Here is a 19,656-nt window from a genome sequence, read left to right on the forward strand (position 1 = left end):
CGCTATGAATTATTCAGTATATACTGTTAATTATCCCACAACCGCTAAGAATTATTCAGTATATACTGTTAATTATCCCACAACCGCTAAGAATTATTCAGTATATACTGTTAATTACCTCACAACCGCTATGAATTATTCAGTATATACTGTTAATTATCCCACAACCGCTATGAATTATTCAGTATATACTGTTAATTATCCCACAACCGCTATGAATTATTCAGTATATACTGTTAATTATCCCACAACCGCTATGAATTATTCAGTATATACTGTTAATTATCCCACAACCGCTATGAATTATTCAGTATATACTGTTAATTATCCCACAACCGCTATGAATTATTCAGTATATACTGTTAATTATCCCACAACCACTATGAATTATTCAGTATATACTGTTAATTATCCCACAACCACTATGAATTATTCAGTATATACTGTTAATTATCCCACAACCGCTAAGAATTATTCAGTATATACTGTTAATTATCCCACAACCGCTATGAATTATTCAGTATATACTGTTAATTATCCCACAACCACTATGTATTATTTAGTAACTACTATGAATTTTTCAGTATCTACTCTAAATTATCCCATAACTAGCGAGTTATTCAGTAACTACTATAAATTATCATATAAACATCATAAATTATTCAGTAACTACTATTTATTATCCCATAACTACTATGAATTATTCAGTATCTACTAAAAGTTATGTCAGAATAAAACACAGTTGGTCTTTCTGTCTGTCCGTCTGTGTGTCCGTCGATCCGTCCCGCTGGGTTAGGTTTGGTAAATAAAGGCGTCCATGTTGGCCACAGTGGGCATCAGTTACATAACGAAGCTCATTAATGAAACTCTGCCAAGCATAAACGCCAGAAATCTATACAGCTGCAGTGAGCAGCGGCCGGTCAACCTGAGCGGTCTGTCAACTCGTTAGGGCAGCTGTGTGTGTGTGTGTGTGTGTGTGTATGTGTGTGTGTGTGTGTGTGTTTGTTTGTTTTTGTACACTATGAGGACTATATGCCCTGACTTTGCAGTAAAAAGAAAGAAGTAAACCAGAGAAAAACAGGACTAAAGTACAGGACGTTTACTGTAAGTTAATGTAAAAAGCTTTTACTCAAAGTGATATTTGAGCATTTCTATTGGTCCATTCATCATTTTGACAGGACATAAACGACGGCCACCTTGTTTAAATGAAGTAAAAAATAAATGATATATGTATATCATATATCTGGTATATATATATATGAATTGATGATAAATGATAAATGAATTATTAATTAATGATATATATCACACTTCTATAACCTAATAATAGCTCAGCCAGTTTGCACTGAAGTCCCTGAAATTACATAAATATATCAATATAATCAAACATACATTATTATTATTATTATTATTAAATATAATTATTAATTTATATTATGTGTACATTTTTACATAAAGATTCAGTCTTATGAGTTGATTTAGCATTTTCTTTTTCCCAAAATCCAAATAATCCCAAACGCATTCAATGGTCATTTTTACTGGAAATGAAAAAAATGAACACACACACACACACACACAAACACACACACACACACGCACACACACACACACACACACACACACACACATTCGACCCCATGTCCTAACATTGTACAAAACCCATCTGTATGAGTGTGTTAGTGTGAGTGTGTGTATTTATGTACATCCAAATACAGCATTTAACTCCACACACTCCAGTAATTAGCTGAAGCGAGGTCAAAGGTCAGCCGATCTGGTTGCCGCGGGAGCAGTCAGGATGACTCTAATTGGCTGGTGAAGGGGGGAAGTGATGTAACACTTTGACACTGAGAGAGCAGCGGCCCAAACAAACCCCCGCGCTGGGAGAGCGAGTTTAACTCCACGTGTGGGCTTCAGGGCCCTCACCGCACTTTTACCAGAGAAAAACAACAGAGGGAGTTATTTTTTGGAGCTTTAATCAATACTGTAACTCAGCACTGAAGGGTAATCAATACCGCAGCTTTGTATTGAGGTTAAGTCAATGCTGCAACTTGGCAGCTCAGAAAACACTTAAAGTAAATGAAGCAGGCAGAGTCGTTCACTAATGATGAGGCTCCATGATCATCACGTTCACCAGTCACGGGGCTCTTTTTAGGGTAACACAAACATTTACAGCACAGTATCAGACGCAAGTAGTCATATTCTGAAACCATACCACTTTATCATTTATTTTATCATAATATTATCTAATTATATGTATTTAAACTATAATACATATGAATGAATAAATGTGACACAAATAATTAATACTTTTTTTTGATAGTCATAATTCTTACACAGTAAAATAATACAATTTAAAATTTACTTAATTATGTAAAATTCATATATTTATGATATTCATTATTATTATAAATAAATGCTATGCAGCTGCCTACATTCTGTTTTAAGCAGTTCATTAAGCAGTTATTTATTATCTTGCTACTTTGTGATGCATTAACTTGGCTTAGTTAATAATTATTTAATGGTTATTATTTACTTTTTTAAACTTTTTTAAGTGGATATTAAATAACATATTATACACATTATTAAAAAAATATATTAAATAATATCTTATATAAATTATTATAAAAAATAAACTTAATGTATTTAGAAATACAGACTTTAATATTATATATTACACTTAAATATAAAAGACAGACAAAAAATATGTTTAAAAGACTAAAAACACTGGAAAACATCAAATGAACATCAATGAATGATCTGAAGGCAAAAATGCTTTATTTAAATTTTCAAACTGTAGAATTGATTAGTTATGACTATTAAATACCTAAACAATGATTATTATTTTATTATTATTTTTCCAATTTTCCAATTTTTAATGTAATTTTGTTTACATTATTTAAACATTTCATTGTGAATGTTTTGTTCTGACAGCAACAAAAATACATATAATTACTAAACATCATTAACAATCTGTTAGATAACAATTAAGTTGCTATTTGTTCTGCACTGTTATTATAAAGTGTTGTCAATTAATTTATTAATTTTCTGTTTATTAATGAAATTGTGTTAAAGGACAATAAAGTAAAATTAAGTAAATGAAGTTTGAGAAGTGATTCCCTCACGATGTGTTCTGATAAAAATCACTCTAATCTCTCAAATATTTGCGCCACTCATTTGAAATCAGGGCCAATTTCTGCCTCAATTAGTCACAATTTGTATGTTGTACAGAAATGAACTTGATGAAATTTCATTTTTTTACCATACATTTTATTTTAAATGACTACTGACTTTATTTTTTTCTTTATAAATGTTTTTTTTGTTGATATAAAGTTCTGCCCAGAACTGCTGTACAAATGTTGCAGACTCCCTACGCAAACCGCCTCAAAGGAACAAACAAACAAACAAACAAATTAATTTTCCCAAATTTAGCAAGACGCGGCAACTGTTTCAGAAACGCACCCACAACCTGCAGTCATGTCCTTGCTTTCAAACGCAGAACATCATCAAGGTTACAGCAGCTTTGTTGTGTGTTGTTGTGTGTGTGGGTGTGTGTGTGTGTGTGGGTGTGTGTGTCCCGTACCTTACACACACACGGCAGTTGGCAGGGGTCCTGATTAATGCTGCCGAACACACTGCAGTTGCAGCGCTGGCACTCAGGGAATCCAGTGTAGCCGAAAGCACACCTGTCGCACCGCTCACCTGCGTAACCCTGCTTACAGCGGCACCAGCCCGCAGACAGACCTACGGAAAATAAGCACACTAGCAGTTAAATATGGACAATCTTATACACAGAACGCTCAGGAACCGCCCACGCACGGTAAAACACACATACACAGGTACACAGGTACACAGGTACACACTCACGTCTAGCTGTGAGCTCCCTGGTCCCTTAATGTAAAACACAGAGAGCACAAGTATTTCAAGATAAACGTTTTTGAAAGTTCACTTGGTTTTTAAAATAAAAGTATTTCGAACCCACAAAATTCACAAGCACAGGTTTTGCAATGTTGGTGCTATTCAGGAAACTATTCTCTACCTGAGATAGAATCAGAAATCAGCAATCCTAGAGTAAAAGCTCAGGCAGGTGACTCACAGCCCAGGTAAAAGTCTGTCGAGCACTGTCCAGGTACAAGTTTGTTTAGCCAAGCAAAGCCCAGGTAAACGTCTATATGGTCAGAACAAAAGACCAGGTACATGTTTGTGTGGGCGGAGCATTATCCAGGTAAATGTTGTGCAGGCACACCAAAAATTCAGGTAAAGGTGTGGGGGCAGAGGATTAGCCAGATAAATGCCGTATTAGGTTTGTGTGGGTGGAGCATTGTCCAGGTAAGGGTTTTTGTGGGTGGAGCATTGTCCAGGTAAGGGTTTTTGTGGGTGGAGCATTGTCCAGGTAAGAGCTTTTGTGGATGGAGCATTGTCCAGGTAAGGGTTTGTGTGGGTGGAGCATTGTCCAGGTAAGGGTTTGTGTGGGTGGCGCATTGTCCAGGTAAGGGTTTGTGTGGATGGAGCATTGTCCAGGTAAGGGTTTTTTTATGGGTGGAGCATTGTCCAGGTAAGGGTTTGTGTGGGTGGAGCATTGTCCAGGTAAAAGTATGTGTGTGGCTGGAGCATTTTACAGGTAAACGTTTGTGTCGGTGGAATATTGTACAGGTGAAGGTTTGTGTGGGTGAACTACTGTCCAGGTAAAGGTTGGAATGTGTGGGTGGAGCATTGTACAGGTAAATGTTTCAGGGGTTGGAACATTGTCCAGACATATGTTTGTGTAGGAAAAGCAAAGCCCAGGTAAGAGTTTTGTAAGTGAAACATTGCCAGGTAAAAGTTTTGTGGGTGAAGCAAAGACCAGGTTAAAGTTTATGTGGTCAAGACATAAGAGCAGGTGAAGGTGTGTGGGCAGAGCACTGTCCAGGTGAATATTTATGTGGTCAAAACAGAAGAGCGGGTGAAGGTGTGTGGGCGGAGCACTGTCCAGGTGAATATCTATGTGGTCGAAACAGAAGAGCAGGTGAAGGTGTGTGGGCGGAGCACTGTCCAGGTGAATGTGATATTTTTTGTGTGTTGTCCAGGTAAGAATTTGTTCAACTGGAGCAAAGCCAAGGTAAATGTTTGTCTAGGTGGCAAATTGTCCTGCTAAAAGTTTAGTACAGGTCAGGGAAAAGTTAGCATGGACAGAACACTGTCCAGGTAAATGCCAAAGTGGGCGGGGCATATTCGTGTTAGGGGTAAGAAATACTACAGTTACCTGCATTGGCCTGAGTGTCATCAGGTACACATGCAGATGAGATAGAACCTCTAGGATCACAGGAGCACGGTCTGCAGGGGTAGGGGTCCTCTGGACTCACCTGAGGGGGGAACATGGGGAGTGAGAGGAAGAAGAGAAAGAGAAGGATAAAAAAGAAAGAGAAGAAAAAAGAGAGGCAGTATCATCCTACATTTTTAAAAAGCTGGTTATTCAAATGTTCTTTAGTAAAGACAATGGTTCTATATAGAACCATGAACACCTAAAGAACCCTTTGCATGCTTAAATGTTTCTTTGCATGGTGAAATTGTTCTTTAGGTTGACAGAGAATGTGTTGTACAATCTTAATAAAAAGGTTCTTCAAGGGTTCTTTAGTAAACACAATGGTTCTGTATAGAACCATGGACACTTAAAGAACCCTTTGCATGATTAAAGGGTTCTTTGCATCATGAAGGTGTTCCTCAGATTGATGGAGGATGTGTTGTAGATGGTTCTACACAGAACCTTTTTGAAAAGGGTTCTGGATAGCACCCAAAAGGGTTATTCTATTGATACAAGCTGGACATCATAACGATAGCAGAACTCTTTTGGGTGCTATATAGAACCCCTTTCAAAAAGATTCTACATAAAACCATCTACAGCACATTCTCCATCAACGTGAAGAACCCTTTTTGGTGCTATACAGAACCATGTACAACACATTCTCCATCAATCTGAAGAATGATTTCACCGCGCAAAGAACCATTTAAGCATGAAATGGTTCAATATAGAAGTCATGGTTCTAAACAGAACCATTCTCTTTACTTGAGACGCCTTCTAGAACCATCTTTTTTAAGAGTATTTATTAAAATTAACATGCATTAAAGGTGGAGAACGTTTTTTTTCTTCTACCTGAACAGGTAATGAAGCTGAACTGAGGCTGGAGTGAGGAGACTCACCTCGCTCGGCCGATAGTAGCCGCCAACGCATGACTGACAGTTAATGCCGGCTGTGTTTTCAGAGCAGCCGATACAGACTCCGCCCCCTTCATATTCGCCATTCGTGTTCAAACTCAGTTTCCCATCAGCCGCTGTCTGGTTGTAGTAACACTCCTCTGATTTGCCGTGACAGTTACACTCTGCAGACGGAACATGAGAACAATCGTACTTTCACAGTGCGAACTGTGGTTCTGTTGAGTTCTGTTGAGTTTTGGATTATTTTCAGTGGTTCTGTCTGGGTTGCTCTGGGATTTCTTCTGATAGGCTCTGGACTTTTCTTGTCAGAAACTGATGTTTCTGCTCTGGGTTTGCTTGTTTTGGGTGGCTATGTTGGGATTTCAGATTGCCTTGGATTAGTTCTACTGGGATCCTCATTCTTTTGGTTGGTTCTACATGGGTTCCTTTAGAGGTTCAAGTTATTTAATTTGGTTTTGGGGGTTTTGTTGAGATTTGATCAATTGTCTTGGTTTAGTTCTGCTGGGATTCTCATTCTTTTGGTTGGTCCTTTTGGTGAGTGGGTTCTTCTGGTTGGTTCTACATGGGTTCTTTTCGTGGGGTTCAGGTTATTTTATTTGGTTCTGTGGGTTTTGTTGAGATTTAGATTGTCTTGGTTTAGTTCTGCTGGGATTCTCATTTGTTTTGTTGGTTCTGTTGGTGATTGGGTTCTTCTGGTTGGTTGTATATGGTTGCCTTGGGATTTAGGATCTTTTATTTTGGGTTAAATTGTTAATGGGGTTCTTATTCTTTTGGTTGGTTCTGTAGGGACTCTTCTATATGGCGATTGTTCTGTATGGGTACCCTTGAGATTCAGGTTCTTTATTTCGTTCTGCAAGGTTCTTCTGGGTTGTTTCTGCTGGGTTGTGTTAAGATTTAGATTATCTTGGTTTAGTTCTGCTGGGAGTCTGATTCTTTTGGTTGGTTCTGTTAGTGATTGTGTTCTTCTGTATGGGTACCCTTGAGGTTCCTTTATTTGTTTTTGTAGGTTTCTGCTGGGGATTGGGGCTCTTTTGTCAGTTCTGTTGTGGATTAGGTTCTTTTAGTTAGATCAATATTAGTCTTCTTGGGTTTCTGGTTCCTTTGATTCTTTTGGAGTTCTACTGGGGTTTGGGATTAATCTGGTTAGCTCTGTTGGGAATCTTTTGCCGATTACATTCTTTTGGTTGGTACTGCAAATTTTTTTCTAGTGGATTCTATTGACATTCGGGTTCTTTTGGGTTCTTACAGTGTGTTCTAGAACGTTTCTGTTGGGTTTTAGCTGGTTTTCTCCACAAGCATTACAAAGGAAGAGACAGTTCACAGGTTAAAGAATGAATTGGAAAGCTCATAACACTCAACCTGGCGTCTGTTTTCAGGGAAAATCACACCTTTCAATAAAATAGAGCCACATGGGGGAAAAACCCGCCCTCGTTTATGGAGATATGGAGCTAGAACAATCGGCTGCAGAGTGGACAGGCTTTTCTATAAGGACTCGTCTCTCTTACTCTCACAGACGTGGCGTGTTAGGAAGGTTCCAGCCATCCAGGGTTTCTGGTTGTAGCCGGGGCAGCAGCGGTCACAGCTCTCTCCACACGTGTTATGCTCACACTCACAGCTCAGTTTCTGACGCAAAACAAACACAGGTCAGGTCAGACCGCACACCCATTAGCATTAACAACGTACAGCTGATTGAATGAGTGGTCACCTTGGTGATCTGGTTGAGCGGACAGGCTTTGGCGTGGCCGTAACAGATACACATCCCACCTACTGATATGTCCTTAATGGAGTAATAATACTGCAGGAAGGGAACAAACACACTACAGGGTCATTACAGGGTCAGTCTCACCATTAACATGCACATCTTTCTGGGAAAAAGTAGTCTATGAAAATAAACGTAGGTAATTGAGATGTTCGGTATGATACAGTTACAAATCCACGCATTCTGTCTTTCACTTTCACTTACGGATGGCTGTGGCATCACTGGGGTTCAAACTCGGGACGCAAGTGCTTAAATGGTTGCACCACTCAGGAGCTTCTGAACTTATATACTTACATAAAAATATAGATTTATATTATATATATTTAAAACCAGCTAAAATTGAACTACAATTTTTACATTTCAATTAATTTAATTAAAAATAACACAATTTAAGGCATTTTATGGCTACTTCAGAAGCTCCCGAGTGACAGGGTACACTCACACTATACCTGGTTGCCTTGTACCGTGTCCAAGCGACCAATCACCAATCATACGGAAGGAACTGGTCGCTTTACTTGCCAACTACAATTCACATTCTTCAGACCGAACCAGGTCCGATATTAACCCAAATATTCTCGAATGAATTGAAAAGTGGGACAGCTGCATCATGAACATCATGTCAGAGAACTTGTAGAGAGGAGAATTACCACTCTGTAATGTCTTAGAGGTTTCTCAAGTGCTAGAGGGCGCTCCCGGGTCCAAAATGAATGAGCTAATATGGAGCGTTTGAGCAAAATCATAGTTTAGAAATGCTTAAACATCTTTAATATAAAAAATTACATTTATTTCCTGAACAGCATAAAACATTTTAACACTGCTGTCATATTTTTAAGTGCTTTTGTACTTTAGTTATAGGAGTTTAAAACAGTGCCTCATGATGTCCAGTGAGCTGCTCCGCTTGCCAACCAGTCAGTACTCAGTAGCAGAAATGCCACGTCCTGCTGCAAAAAAATTATTTGCTGTAAAAAAAGTTTTCTTTGCTGTGTTAGCGAAATACAAACCTTCTACTTTCTAGAATTAAAGGAAAGTTCTAGAGAAGTGATTAGAAACTATTTTAACTTTTCATTTTTAGCTGTTTCAGCTCAATTCACCCCCATTCATTGAGGACTCGCTCGCGGGCGCCCTCTGGAGTTGTGCAGTCTTGTTTTTGATATAACGGGGGAAATAGGAAGAGGCCAGACTCCTCATTAACCTGGCCATGTTTGTGTTTGGCGCTCAGGCATGGTTAGCCATCACACTAGATCAGTCCAACTGAACCGTGCCTGAGCCCATCTCTTCAAGCTGGTCTGGGCAAAGTACAGAGCAATCACACCAGTCGAACGAACTGGACTTTGGGGGTCAAACGTGAGTGACTATGAGTTTGAAAGCTAGTGATGCCACAGCCATCCGTAAGTGGGACCCCAAAAGGAGGAAATGCTGGGTGGGGCTATATGACTGAAAGAGCTAACCCAAGAAAAGCTGTGCAATCAGTTACCTCGCAACTGTAAACTGACCTGACTGTTCATTCCTTACACTGATGCTAACGTAACGTGAAAACTGAGAGGAATGTAATCCTCCTTCTAGCAGCCCATGTGTGTGTTCAGTGCAGACAGGAGTGCGGCGGGATGGTGTGTGTGTGTCGAGCAGAACGAGTTGATTAGTTAATTACTGAGTGGCTTTAATCAAAGCCCATCTGTCTGAAACACACAGCCGCATAATACACATGCAGGCCCGCCGCAGTTAACAGCGGCCAGGTGTGTGTGTGTGGAGACATAGTCCAACCCCCGTCATTGCCCAGGTGTGTGTGTGTGTGTTTACATCAGTGATCAGTGTAACACCAGATGGAGCCCAAATGACTCTGTACTGTGAGATGTGCTGCACCTCTACAAGATTTTGGCTTTTTAAACTCCATTCATGGTGGAGGGATACAAAATATGCAGGGCGCTGTGAGGCAAAATAGTCCCAAAAGAAAACTTATTATGTCAGATTTTCCACTATTTTCCATCATCAACATTCCATATAAACTCAGAAGACTCGTGTAGGTTCACTGGTGGTTTTGGAGAGTAAATAAACAACAGCTCCATGCATACGCACCCGCCTGGTGACGATGGGGTCGATGTCCCGGGGGTCGTTTAAGGCGAGGGTCATGAGGTCAGCATTCAGGGTCCGTATACGCTGAAACCTGAGGCGGATGTAGCGCGCGGTGGTGAAGTTCAGGAGTGTTGGAGACGGATCTTCAGCACTGGGGCGGCCATTTATCAGAGAAGTGTGGATCTAAAAGAAAGGAAGGAAAAAAGGAGTGAGGGGTGGAGGGATGGGAAATAGGTAGAAGGGTGTGTGAATTGGCAGATGGATGGTAGGAAAGAATGAGTGGATGATGGAGCAAAGGATTGATAGATGATGAATGGAGGAGAGGGTGAATGATAGATTGAAGAATGGATGGATGGATGATAGAAGAAAACATGGACAGTTGGATGGAGAATAAGTGTGACAACAGAGAGATGGGTGGAGGAGATAGATGGAGAGATGGATGGAGGAGATGGGTGGAGAGATGGATGAAGGAGACAGATGGAGGAGATAGATGGAGAGATGGATGGAGGACATGGGTGGAGAGGCAGATGGAGAGATGGATGGGAGATGGGTGGAGGAGATGGATGGAGAGATGGGTGGAGGAGATGGATGGAGAGATGTATGGAGGAGATGGGTAGAGGAGATGGGTGGAGGAGATGGATGGAGAGATGGATGGAGGTGATGGGTGGAGGAGATGGATGGAGAGACGGATGGAGGAGATGGGTGGAGGAGATGGATGGAGAGATGGATGGATGGAGAAGATAGATGGAGAAGATAGATGGAGAGATGGATGGAGGAGATGGGTGGAAAGATGGATGGAGAGATGGATGGAGAGATGGGTGGAGGAGATGGATGGAGAGATGGATGGAGGAGATGGGTGGAGAGATGAATGGAGAGATGAATGGATGGAGAAGATAGATGGAGAGATGGATGGAGGAGATGGGTGGAGAGATGGGTGGAGAGACGGATGGAGGAGACAGATGGAGAGATGGGTCGAGGAGATGGGTAGAGGAGATGGGTAGAGGAGATGGGTGGAGGAGATGGATGGAGAGATGGATGGATGGAGGAGATAAATGGAGAAGATAGATGGAGATAGATGGAGGAGATGGGTGGAGAGATGGATGAAGGAGACAGATGGAGGAGATAGTTGGAGAGATGGGTGGAGGAGATGGATGGAGAGATGGGTGGAGGGAGAGATGGGTGGAGGAGATGGATGGAGAGATGGATGGATGGAGGAGATAGATGGAGAAGATGGATGGAGAGATGGATGGAGGAGATGGGTAGAGAGATGAATGGAGGAGACAGATGGAGAGATGGGGAGGAGATGGATGGAGAAGATGGGTGGAGGAGATGGGTGGAGAGATGGATGGAGAGATGGATGGAAAGATGGAGGGAGGAGAGAGATGGAGAGATGGATGGAGAGATGGATGGAAAGATGGAGGGAGGAGTCAGATGGAGAGATGGATGGAGGAGATGGGTGGAGAGATGGATGGAGGAGATGGATGGAAAGATGGAGGGAGGAGAGAGATGGAGAGATGTAAGGAGAGTTTGATGGAGAAGATGGGTGGAGGAGATGGGTGGAGGAGATGGATGGAGAGATGGATGGATGGAGGAGATAGATGGAGAGATGGACGGAGGAGATGGGTGGAGGAGACAGATGGAGAGATGGATGGAGGAGACAGATGGAGAGATGGATGGAGGAGATGGGTGGAGGAGACAGATGGAGAGATGGATGGAGGAGACAGATGGAGAGATGGAGGAAGGAGACAGATGGAGAGATGGATGGAGAGATGGATGGAGAGATGGATGGAGAGATGTGTATCTAGGGGACAAATCACAAATCTGATTTGCCGAGCCACGTTTAAGAGTGTAGATCTGGAGACGTGTAGATTTTGAAAGCATTTACATTTACAGCCACTTGTCTTCAGTAAACAGTGACCTGTAGTTTTCCCCCCTTTTTAAATTAACCTATACAAATATGAATAAACACCAGTATGAATCTCCACATTTACTACATTATACATTCATCATATGATATTTACTTTAGCCCGTTGGTGAGGGAGAGACATCGCTGAGCTACTCTCAAGAAGCTCCTCTATACTGTTTCTACAAGGCTTTACTGTAATGAACAGGTGGATGTGTAGTGAACTGATAGAAACACATGGATGAATGATTTGGAGTGAGAGTGAATAGTGGTGTAGATGGACACAGCGTCCTTCAGATTTATTGGCATCATTGGTAACGAGGCTGTGAAACATGCCCTCGTTAAAAACTTTTCAAAAACACAGTTATTTACCCTATAAGAGTTTTTTTAATAATTGAATCTCACCAGATAAAAAAGTGATATTTCTCAGATATTTTCATGAGCTTTTAGAGGTTACATTTATCTCAAATTTTTCAGTTAAGATTGAGCTGATAAGCAGTTTGCTGGCACGGTTTTTGCTCATTTTTACGTCAGCACTCTCGAGGGTTCTGCTGATAAGAATAGAGAGGTTAACAGCTTTTATCTACTCAGGGGACAGTAGGAAAATCCCACATTCTGAATTCGCCCTGATAGATAAAAGTCCGAGATGAACTCCTCCAAACACACACAGAATACACTGCAGTTAAACGTTTAAATTGAAATCTTTAAACTAAAAGCTGCATCTCAAATACTTTTCCAGCTAATTTTAATGCAAGTAGCATAATAAAATCAATATAGACTATTTACATATATCCGCCTATTCGGCCTACAGTGGATAAGCCCCGCCCACTCAGACTCAATTTATAAGGACTGTATGTAATGTATGACATGACTGTATGAATGTAAAATACTAATCGCAAGTTATCACAATCATTTGATTGCACTTGTTACTGCCAAGGGTGGCATGACCAGTTATTAGCTTTAGGGGGGCAATTATGTTTTCACATAGGTGATATATTTTGAATAAATATTTATCTTCACTAAATGGAATGATCATTTAAAAGCTGTATTTTGGGTTTATCATGTTGTCTTTATCGTATATTAAAATTAGTTGAATGAGCTGAAACATTTAAATGTGACGAATTAGGAAAAATAGAAGAAATCAGGTGAGGGGCAAATACTTTTTCACGGCACTGTAAGTGGACAGATGTAACCTATTCAGGCAGCTTGGCTGGTCTCTACAGAGCTAAAGGCGTGGCGGAGTTGCTTGTCGCCGAGTGTTTGCGTGAAAGCGTGCAGTGAAAGCTCTAATGTTCAGAGCGAGTTTGTGATGTGGGGGCCACGCTGCTCTGTTATTCTGGGTTAACGATCAGCGCTAATTACTGCTGCGCGAGTTCAGAGCGCGCATGTGGCTCCTCAGGAGCCGGAGAGTGACATTTCAATCGAGCCCGTGGCTTCCCACCCAACTCCCTCATTAGCTTCTTGTGACACACACGCAGCTCAGAGCCTGACAGTTACTTAAGCAAGCATGAAGTGCACACAAACAAAGCTGAAAGCCTGACACTTAGTTAAAACAGCATTAAATATACATGCACACACACAGTCAGTGTGCATATGCATGCATATCCAGCCGTGTGTGTGTCAACCGGCCATGTATGGCGTACATACACCGCTAATCAGCGTCAGATTATGGGGTGCGTTTGTGAAAGAAACCAGCTTTCAGCTTTAAAGGAATAATTCAGCAAGAAATCAAATGTAGCCGGTTTCCTCCCGTTCAGTACGTGCAGCTAATCAGCCGTGACATGTTCGGCGTCTGAAGTTTGCTTCTGTGACATCAGCGCTGAAGCTACGAGGCTAATGTAACTAACATAGAGGCCAATGCCAGAGAATGTATAATGAGGAGAACTGTCACTCAATAATGTATTAGGGGTTTGTCAAACACTAAAGGGTCCAGAATTTATGGGTTTCTATGGAGCATAATTTATGAAGGCTTAATAATTTTTTTATTTATACAAACGCAAATCTAATAAACACAAAACAGCATATTATACGTGTATTTCAACATTATGTTTTGTGAGTGCTTTTGAATTCCAGTTATAGGACTTTTGAATGGTGCCTCATGTAGGTTCATGATATCAGTGAGTGCAAACTGCTTCCCAGTTGCCAACCAGTCAACTGTAATGCTAATGAATCAGCCCTCAGTAGCAGCAAAGCTAACCAATCAGCACTCAGTAACAGTAATGCTAACCAATCAGCACTCAGTAACAGTAATGCTAACCAATCAGCACTCAGTAGCAGCAATGCCAACCAATCCACAGCACTCAGTAGCAGTAATGCTAACCAAGTAGCACTCAGTAGCAGTAATACTAACCAATAAGAACTCAGTAGCAGCAATTCCAGCCAATCAGCGCTCAGTAGCAGTAATGCTAACCAATCAGCATTCAGTAGCAGTAATGCTAACCAATCAGCACTTAGTAGCAGTAATGCTAACCAATCAGCATTCAGTAGCAGCAATGCTAACCAATTAGCATTCAGCAGCAGCAATGCCAACCAATCAGCGCTCAGTAGCAGTAATGCTAACCAATCAGCACTCAGTAGCAGTAATGCTAACCAATCAGCACGTAGTAGCAGCAATGCTAATCAATTAGCACACAGCAGCAGTAATGCCAAACAGCACTCAGTAGCAGTAATGCTAACCAATCAGCACTTAGTAGCAGTAATGCTAACGAATCAGCATTCAGTAGCATTAATGCTTACCAATCAGCACTCAGTAGCAGTAATGCTAACTAATCAGCACTCAGTAGCAGCAATGCCAACCAATCAGCATTCAGTAGCAGCAATGCTAACCAGTTAGCATTCAGCAGGACCAGGTTTAATCAGTTCCTGTAATTCTGTTTAGTGTCATATAAAAGCTGTAAGCTGAGCTCAGATCAGCGTTCTTACTGTGAGACGTCTGATGAATACGGGCTCTTATCGTTACTATAGAACCCTTGAAGAACCATCGTTTTAAGTGTGTTAGCTGAAGCTACTTTCATGTTTGTTTTTAAATATTAATCCTATGTGTTTCGTGTTTCTGGGTAAATATGATATTTGGGTAACTGTTGCTTTAAAACCAAACAAAGAAATTCAGCCGGTCTGAGTGAGTTGAGACAGTAATGATGATGTAATATCACCTTTCACTGTAGACCTGAGACGCCATCACAGCTGAACCTGCTGGTGTCCTTCATCACACACACAAACACAGCAGCCTCATTCTCTCTCTCTATGTCTCTCTCTCTCTCTCTCTCTCTCTCTCTCTCTCTCTCACTCTCTCTCTATCTCTCTCTCTCTCTTTCTCCCTCTCCCTCTCCCTCTCTCTCTCTCTCCCTCTCCCCCTCTCTCTCTCTCTCTCTCCCTCTCTCTCTCTCTCTCTCTCCCTCCCTCCCTCCCTCTCTATCTCTGTCTTCAGACATTATTTCGGGGAAAAGGGAGAGAAAAACAAGCCCCTCCGTTCCTCCCGTGACATCTGGATGTTTGTGTTGGTAAATTTTAAGTCGTTTCTATGAGAGAAAAACCTCCATTTACTCCAGCAAATGGACAGTTAACAGTGTTTTATAGAGTTCGACTGTTGTCAGAAAAGAAAAACATCCTTGAAAAAGTGGATGAAAAGTAAACATTCAGCATCAAAAACGAGGCGTTTCTGACTGAAACTCTGACTCTTCATCTCAGTCTTTATGTTGTTTTGTTTTCATCCGTCACTCCGGGGCTCAAATCGTCCCACTGACTGAGATGCTTCTCTGTTTTACCTTATATTTGTTTTGTCTTCTCTATATTTCTATATGTCCACATGCTCTGATTTCTATATGCTCTGTATATATAGTTTATCTATTTCTATTTCATCTATATGTCTATTCTCTGTATTTCCATATATTATATTGTTGCTATCAGAAAAAAATCTCGCATCTTAGTTTTTTGTATTTTGTATTTTTTATTTCGTTACATTTTTATATCGTTTGAAAACAAAAACTTGTTTTACATTGTGTGAAAATTTCATGATGAAGTGAATAGAATTTGTCCAAAATTGCCTCCATTATCTTGCATTAAAAAATAAGAATGTATTGCACTTTCCTGCAAATTTACCTTTTTAGAGTTATGAAATTTCTATTCTCTATATTTCTATTTTATCTTTATTTCTATTTTGTCTATGAATCTATGTTTTCTATATTTTATTTGATCTATATTTGTATTTAATCTATGATTCTACATTCTCTGTATTTCTATTTTATTGTATTTGTATTTCTATTTTATTTCTAATTATATATTCTCTATGTTTTTATATTTTATTTTTCTGCTCTTTGTATTTTTATATTCTTTCTATATCTACACTCTCCATTTTTCTATATTCTGTACCATTTCTAAATTTTCTATAATTTTATATTCCCCATATTCACTGAATTTCACATTCTATGTATTTCTATTGTTCCTGTTTCTATTTCATTTATATTTCTATATTGTCCACATTTTTATACTGCATATATTTCTCTGTTCTTTGTATTTCTATATATTTGGCATTTATATATTCTCCTTTTTATATATCCTCAAAAATTCTATATTCCGTGTATTTCTATACTCCTACATTGTATATATTGTGTTCTCTATATTTCCATATATCCATATGCTCTGATTTCTACATTCTCTGTATTTCTATTTTATATATTTCTATTTGATATATATTTCTATATTATCTATACTTTCATATTCTATATTGCTGCTATCAGAAAAAAAAAATCTTGCATCTCCATTTTCTGTATTTTTTATTTTGTTACATTTTCATATCATTTAAAAACAAAAACCTGTTCTATATTATATGTAAATTTCATGATGAATGGACCAAATTAATTTGTCCAAAATTACATTAAAAACAAGATGTTTTTTATTTCCTGCAAGTTTACCACTTTGAAAATACAGAATTTCTATTCTCTATATTTCTATTAGATCTATATTTCTATTTCTATCCATAATTCTATATTCTCTGGCCATTTAACTATTAACTATATCTCTGTTTTATCTATATTTCTATGTTTTCTGTTTCTTATCTATAATTCTACATTTTTATATTTCTGTATCATTTTTTGTTTGTATTTCTATATTCTCTGAATATCTATAGTCTCTATATTTCTATATTCTGTACCATTCCTATATTTTCTGTATTTTTATCTTTTATTTTCTCTGATTACTATATTCTGCATATTTCTAGTCTATGTATTTCTATTTTCCTTTGTTTCTATTTTATGTATATTTCTTTATAGTCTATATTTCTGTCTTCTTGTTCTTTGCACTTATATGTTCTCCTTCTTCTCCTCTGTGTTCTGTATTCTGTGTATTTCTATACTCTCATATTGTATATATTTCTCTATTCCTTGTGTTTTATTTTCTCTGTATCTCTATATTCCTGTGTTCTATTCTTATTCTCTGTATCTCTATATTCCTGTGTTCTATTCTTATTCTCTGTATCTCTATATTCCTGTGTTCTATTCTTATTCTCTGTATCTCTATATTCCTGTGTTCTATTCTTATTCTCTGTATCTCTATATTCCTGTGTTCTATTCTTATGCTCTGTATTTCTATATTGTGTGTAACTCAATATCCTCCATACAGAATTACCTACCAATCTACCACTATGCTCTATGAGCAGAAGCCTCAGATCACTCAGTGTTTTCAGGTCATCTTTCTCTTCAGCCTGATCTGTAATTGGTCTTTTAAAACTCTAGTCTCAGGCTGCCCTTCGCTCACCGGAGGCTCTTCTGGAGTGTCAGGGTTCCTTCAGGCTGAATAGGCATATAAAGCTGAGGCTCTGAAGGTCAGTCAGTCCTGCAGTGGCCTTTTCCTCTTTTCAGAGGGCTTCACAGAGCAGGACTCAAGTACTTTATTAGAAACATGGTGAACAGTTACACACAGTGTTTGTTTTAATCGTCCTCCAGCTCAGTGTTCTCCGAGCTCAGTGTTCTCTGACCTCAGTGTTCTCCAAACTCAGTGTTCTCTGACCTCAGTGTTCTCTGACCTCAGTGTTGTCCAAACTCAGTGTTCTCTGACCTCAGTGTTCTCTGATCTCAGTGTTCTCCGAGCTCAGTGTTCTCTGACCTCAGTGTTCTCCGAGCTCAGTGTTCTCTGACCTCAGTGTTCTCTGATCTCAGTGTTCTCCGAGCTCAGTGTTCTCCGAGCTCAGTGTTCTCTGACCTCAGTGTTCTCTGACCTCAGTGTTCTCCGAGCTCAGTGTTCTCTGACCTCAGTGTTCTCTGACCTCAGTGTTCTCCGAGCTCAGTGTTCTCCGAGCTCAGTGTTCTCTGATCTCAGTGTTCTCCGAGCTCAGTGTTCTCTGACCTCAGTGTGCTCCGAGCTCATTGTTCTCAGTGTTCTCCATGGTGCTTCAGACTGATGGAGAATGTGTTGTATATGGTTTTATATAGCACCACAAAGGGTTCTGGTATTGTTACAAGCTTGAAACCGTAACATTAGAAGAGCCCTTGTGGTGCCAGTGAGTGGAAGTTTAAGGTAGGTGTTTCTAATAAAGTGGCCAGTGAGTGGAAGTACAAGGTAGGTGTTTCTAATAAAGTGGCCAGTTAGTGGAAGTACAAGGTAGGTGTTTCTAATAAAGTGGCCAGTGAGTGGCAGTACAAGGTAGGTGTTTCTAATAAAGTGGCCAGTGAGTGGAAGTGCAAGTAGGTGTTTCTAATAAAGTGGCCAGTGAATGAAAGTGCAGGGAAGGTGTTTCTAATAAAGTGGCCAGTGAGTGGAAGTACAAGATAGGTGTTTCTAATAAAGTGGCTAGTTAGTGGAAGTACAAGGTAGGTGTTTCTAATAAAGTGGCCAGTGAGTGGAAGTGCAAGTAGGTGTTTCTAATAAAGTGGCCAGTGAATGAAAGTGCAGGGAAGGTGTTTCTAATAAAGTGGCCAGTGAGTGGAAGTACAAGATAGGTGTTTCTAATAAAGTGGCTAGTTAGTGGAAGTACAAGGTAGGTGTTTCTAATAAAGTGGCCAGTGAGTGGCAGTACAAGGTAGGTGTTTCTAATAAAGTGGCCAGTGAGTGGCAGTACAAGGAAGGTGTTTCTAATAAAGTGGCCAGTGAGTGGCAGTACAAGGAAGGTGTTTCTAATAAAGTGGCCAGTGAGTGGCAGTACAAGGAAGGTGTTTCTAATAAAGTGGCCATGAGTGGCGGTACAAGTTAGGTGTTTTTAATAAAGTGGCCAGAGAGTGAAGGTTCTGGAATCAAAATGTCTGTACACCCCTCACCTCTCCGTTCTCCAGTGGGTGGATCTTTGAGTAGAAGGAGGTGCAGATGACCTCATCGTCACGCGTGTATGCCGGTGGGCCGGTTCTGGGGATGACGTTGAAGCGAGTGATGCACTCAGTGTCAGTGATGGCGTAATACTGCCACGGCATGAAGTTCTCGCCGTCCAGAGAACGTTCCAGTACCCAGTTCCCAGGCCGCGGGGAGTTAGCAGCTTTCAGAATGACGTATGCTATCTGGAACACCTGAAGACCAGAACAGAAAACAACATAAAAATGAGTTCACAGTCAAATCAACACTGACCCAACTAACACAAACACCCAAAAGGGACAGTTGGACCAAAAATATCTGACACAAGTACTCCGAACAGTCAATTAACCAAGACATGTTTCTGGGGTTTCTTCTTAGTTTTGCATTGGAGTGATGAGGCTAATGTAGCTAACAAGTCATTTTCTCTGTAACAAGCTTTTATCCCACCAATTACCATCTC

The 19,656-nt window shown here is 40.0% G+C and overlaps 1 protein-coding gene across 1 annotated transcript in view; it reads right to left on the minus strand.

The window, feature by feature from the left end:
- lama2 (laminin, alpha 2) overlaps nt 1–19,656 on the minus strand; it is a 253,651-nt gene that overhangs the window by 150,079 nt on the left and 83,916 nt on the right. The window contains exons 4-10 of the mRNA XM_036582814.1: nt 19,169–19,411; nt 10,022–10,201; nt 7,895–7,984; nt 7,695–7,812; nt 6,175–6,353; nt 5,240–5,339; nt 3,581–3,741 (exon numbers count right to left, since the gene is read on the minus strand). Of these exons, the coding sequence (XP_036438707.1) occupies nt 3,581–3,741; nt 5,240–5,339; nt 6,175–6,353; nt 7,695–7,812; nt 7,895–7,984; nt 10,022–10,201; nt 19,169–19,411 (1,071 nt within the window). The remainder of the gene's footprint in view (nt 1–3,580; nt 3,742–5,239; nt 5,340–6,174; nt 6,354–7,694; nt 7,813–7,894; nt 7,985–10,021; nt 10,202–19,168; nt 19,412–19,656) is intronic.

This window comes from Colossoma macropomum, unplaced genomic scaffold (genome assembly GCF_904425465.1).
Source record: "Colossoma macropomum unplaced genomic scaffold, Colossoma_macropomum, whole genome shotgun sequence".
NCBI lineage: Eukaryota > Metazoa > Chordata > Actinopteri > Characiformes > Serrasalmidae > Colossoma > Colossoma macropomum.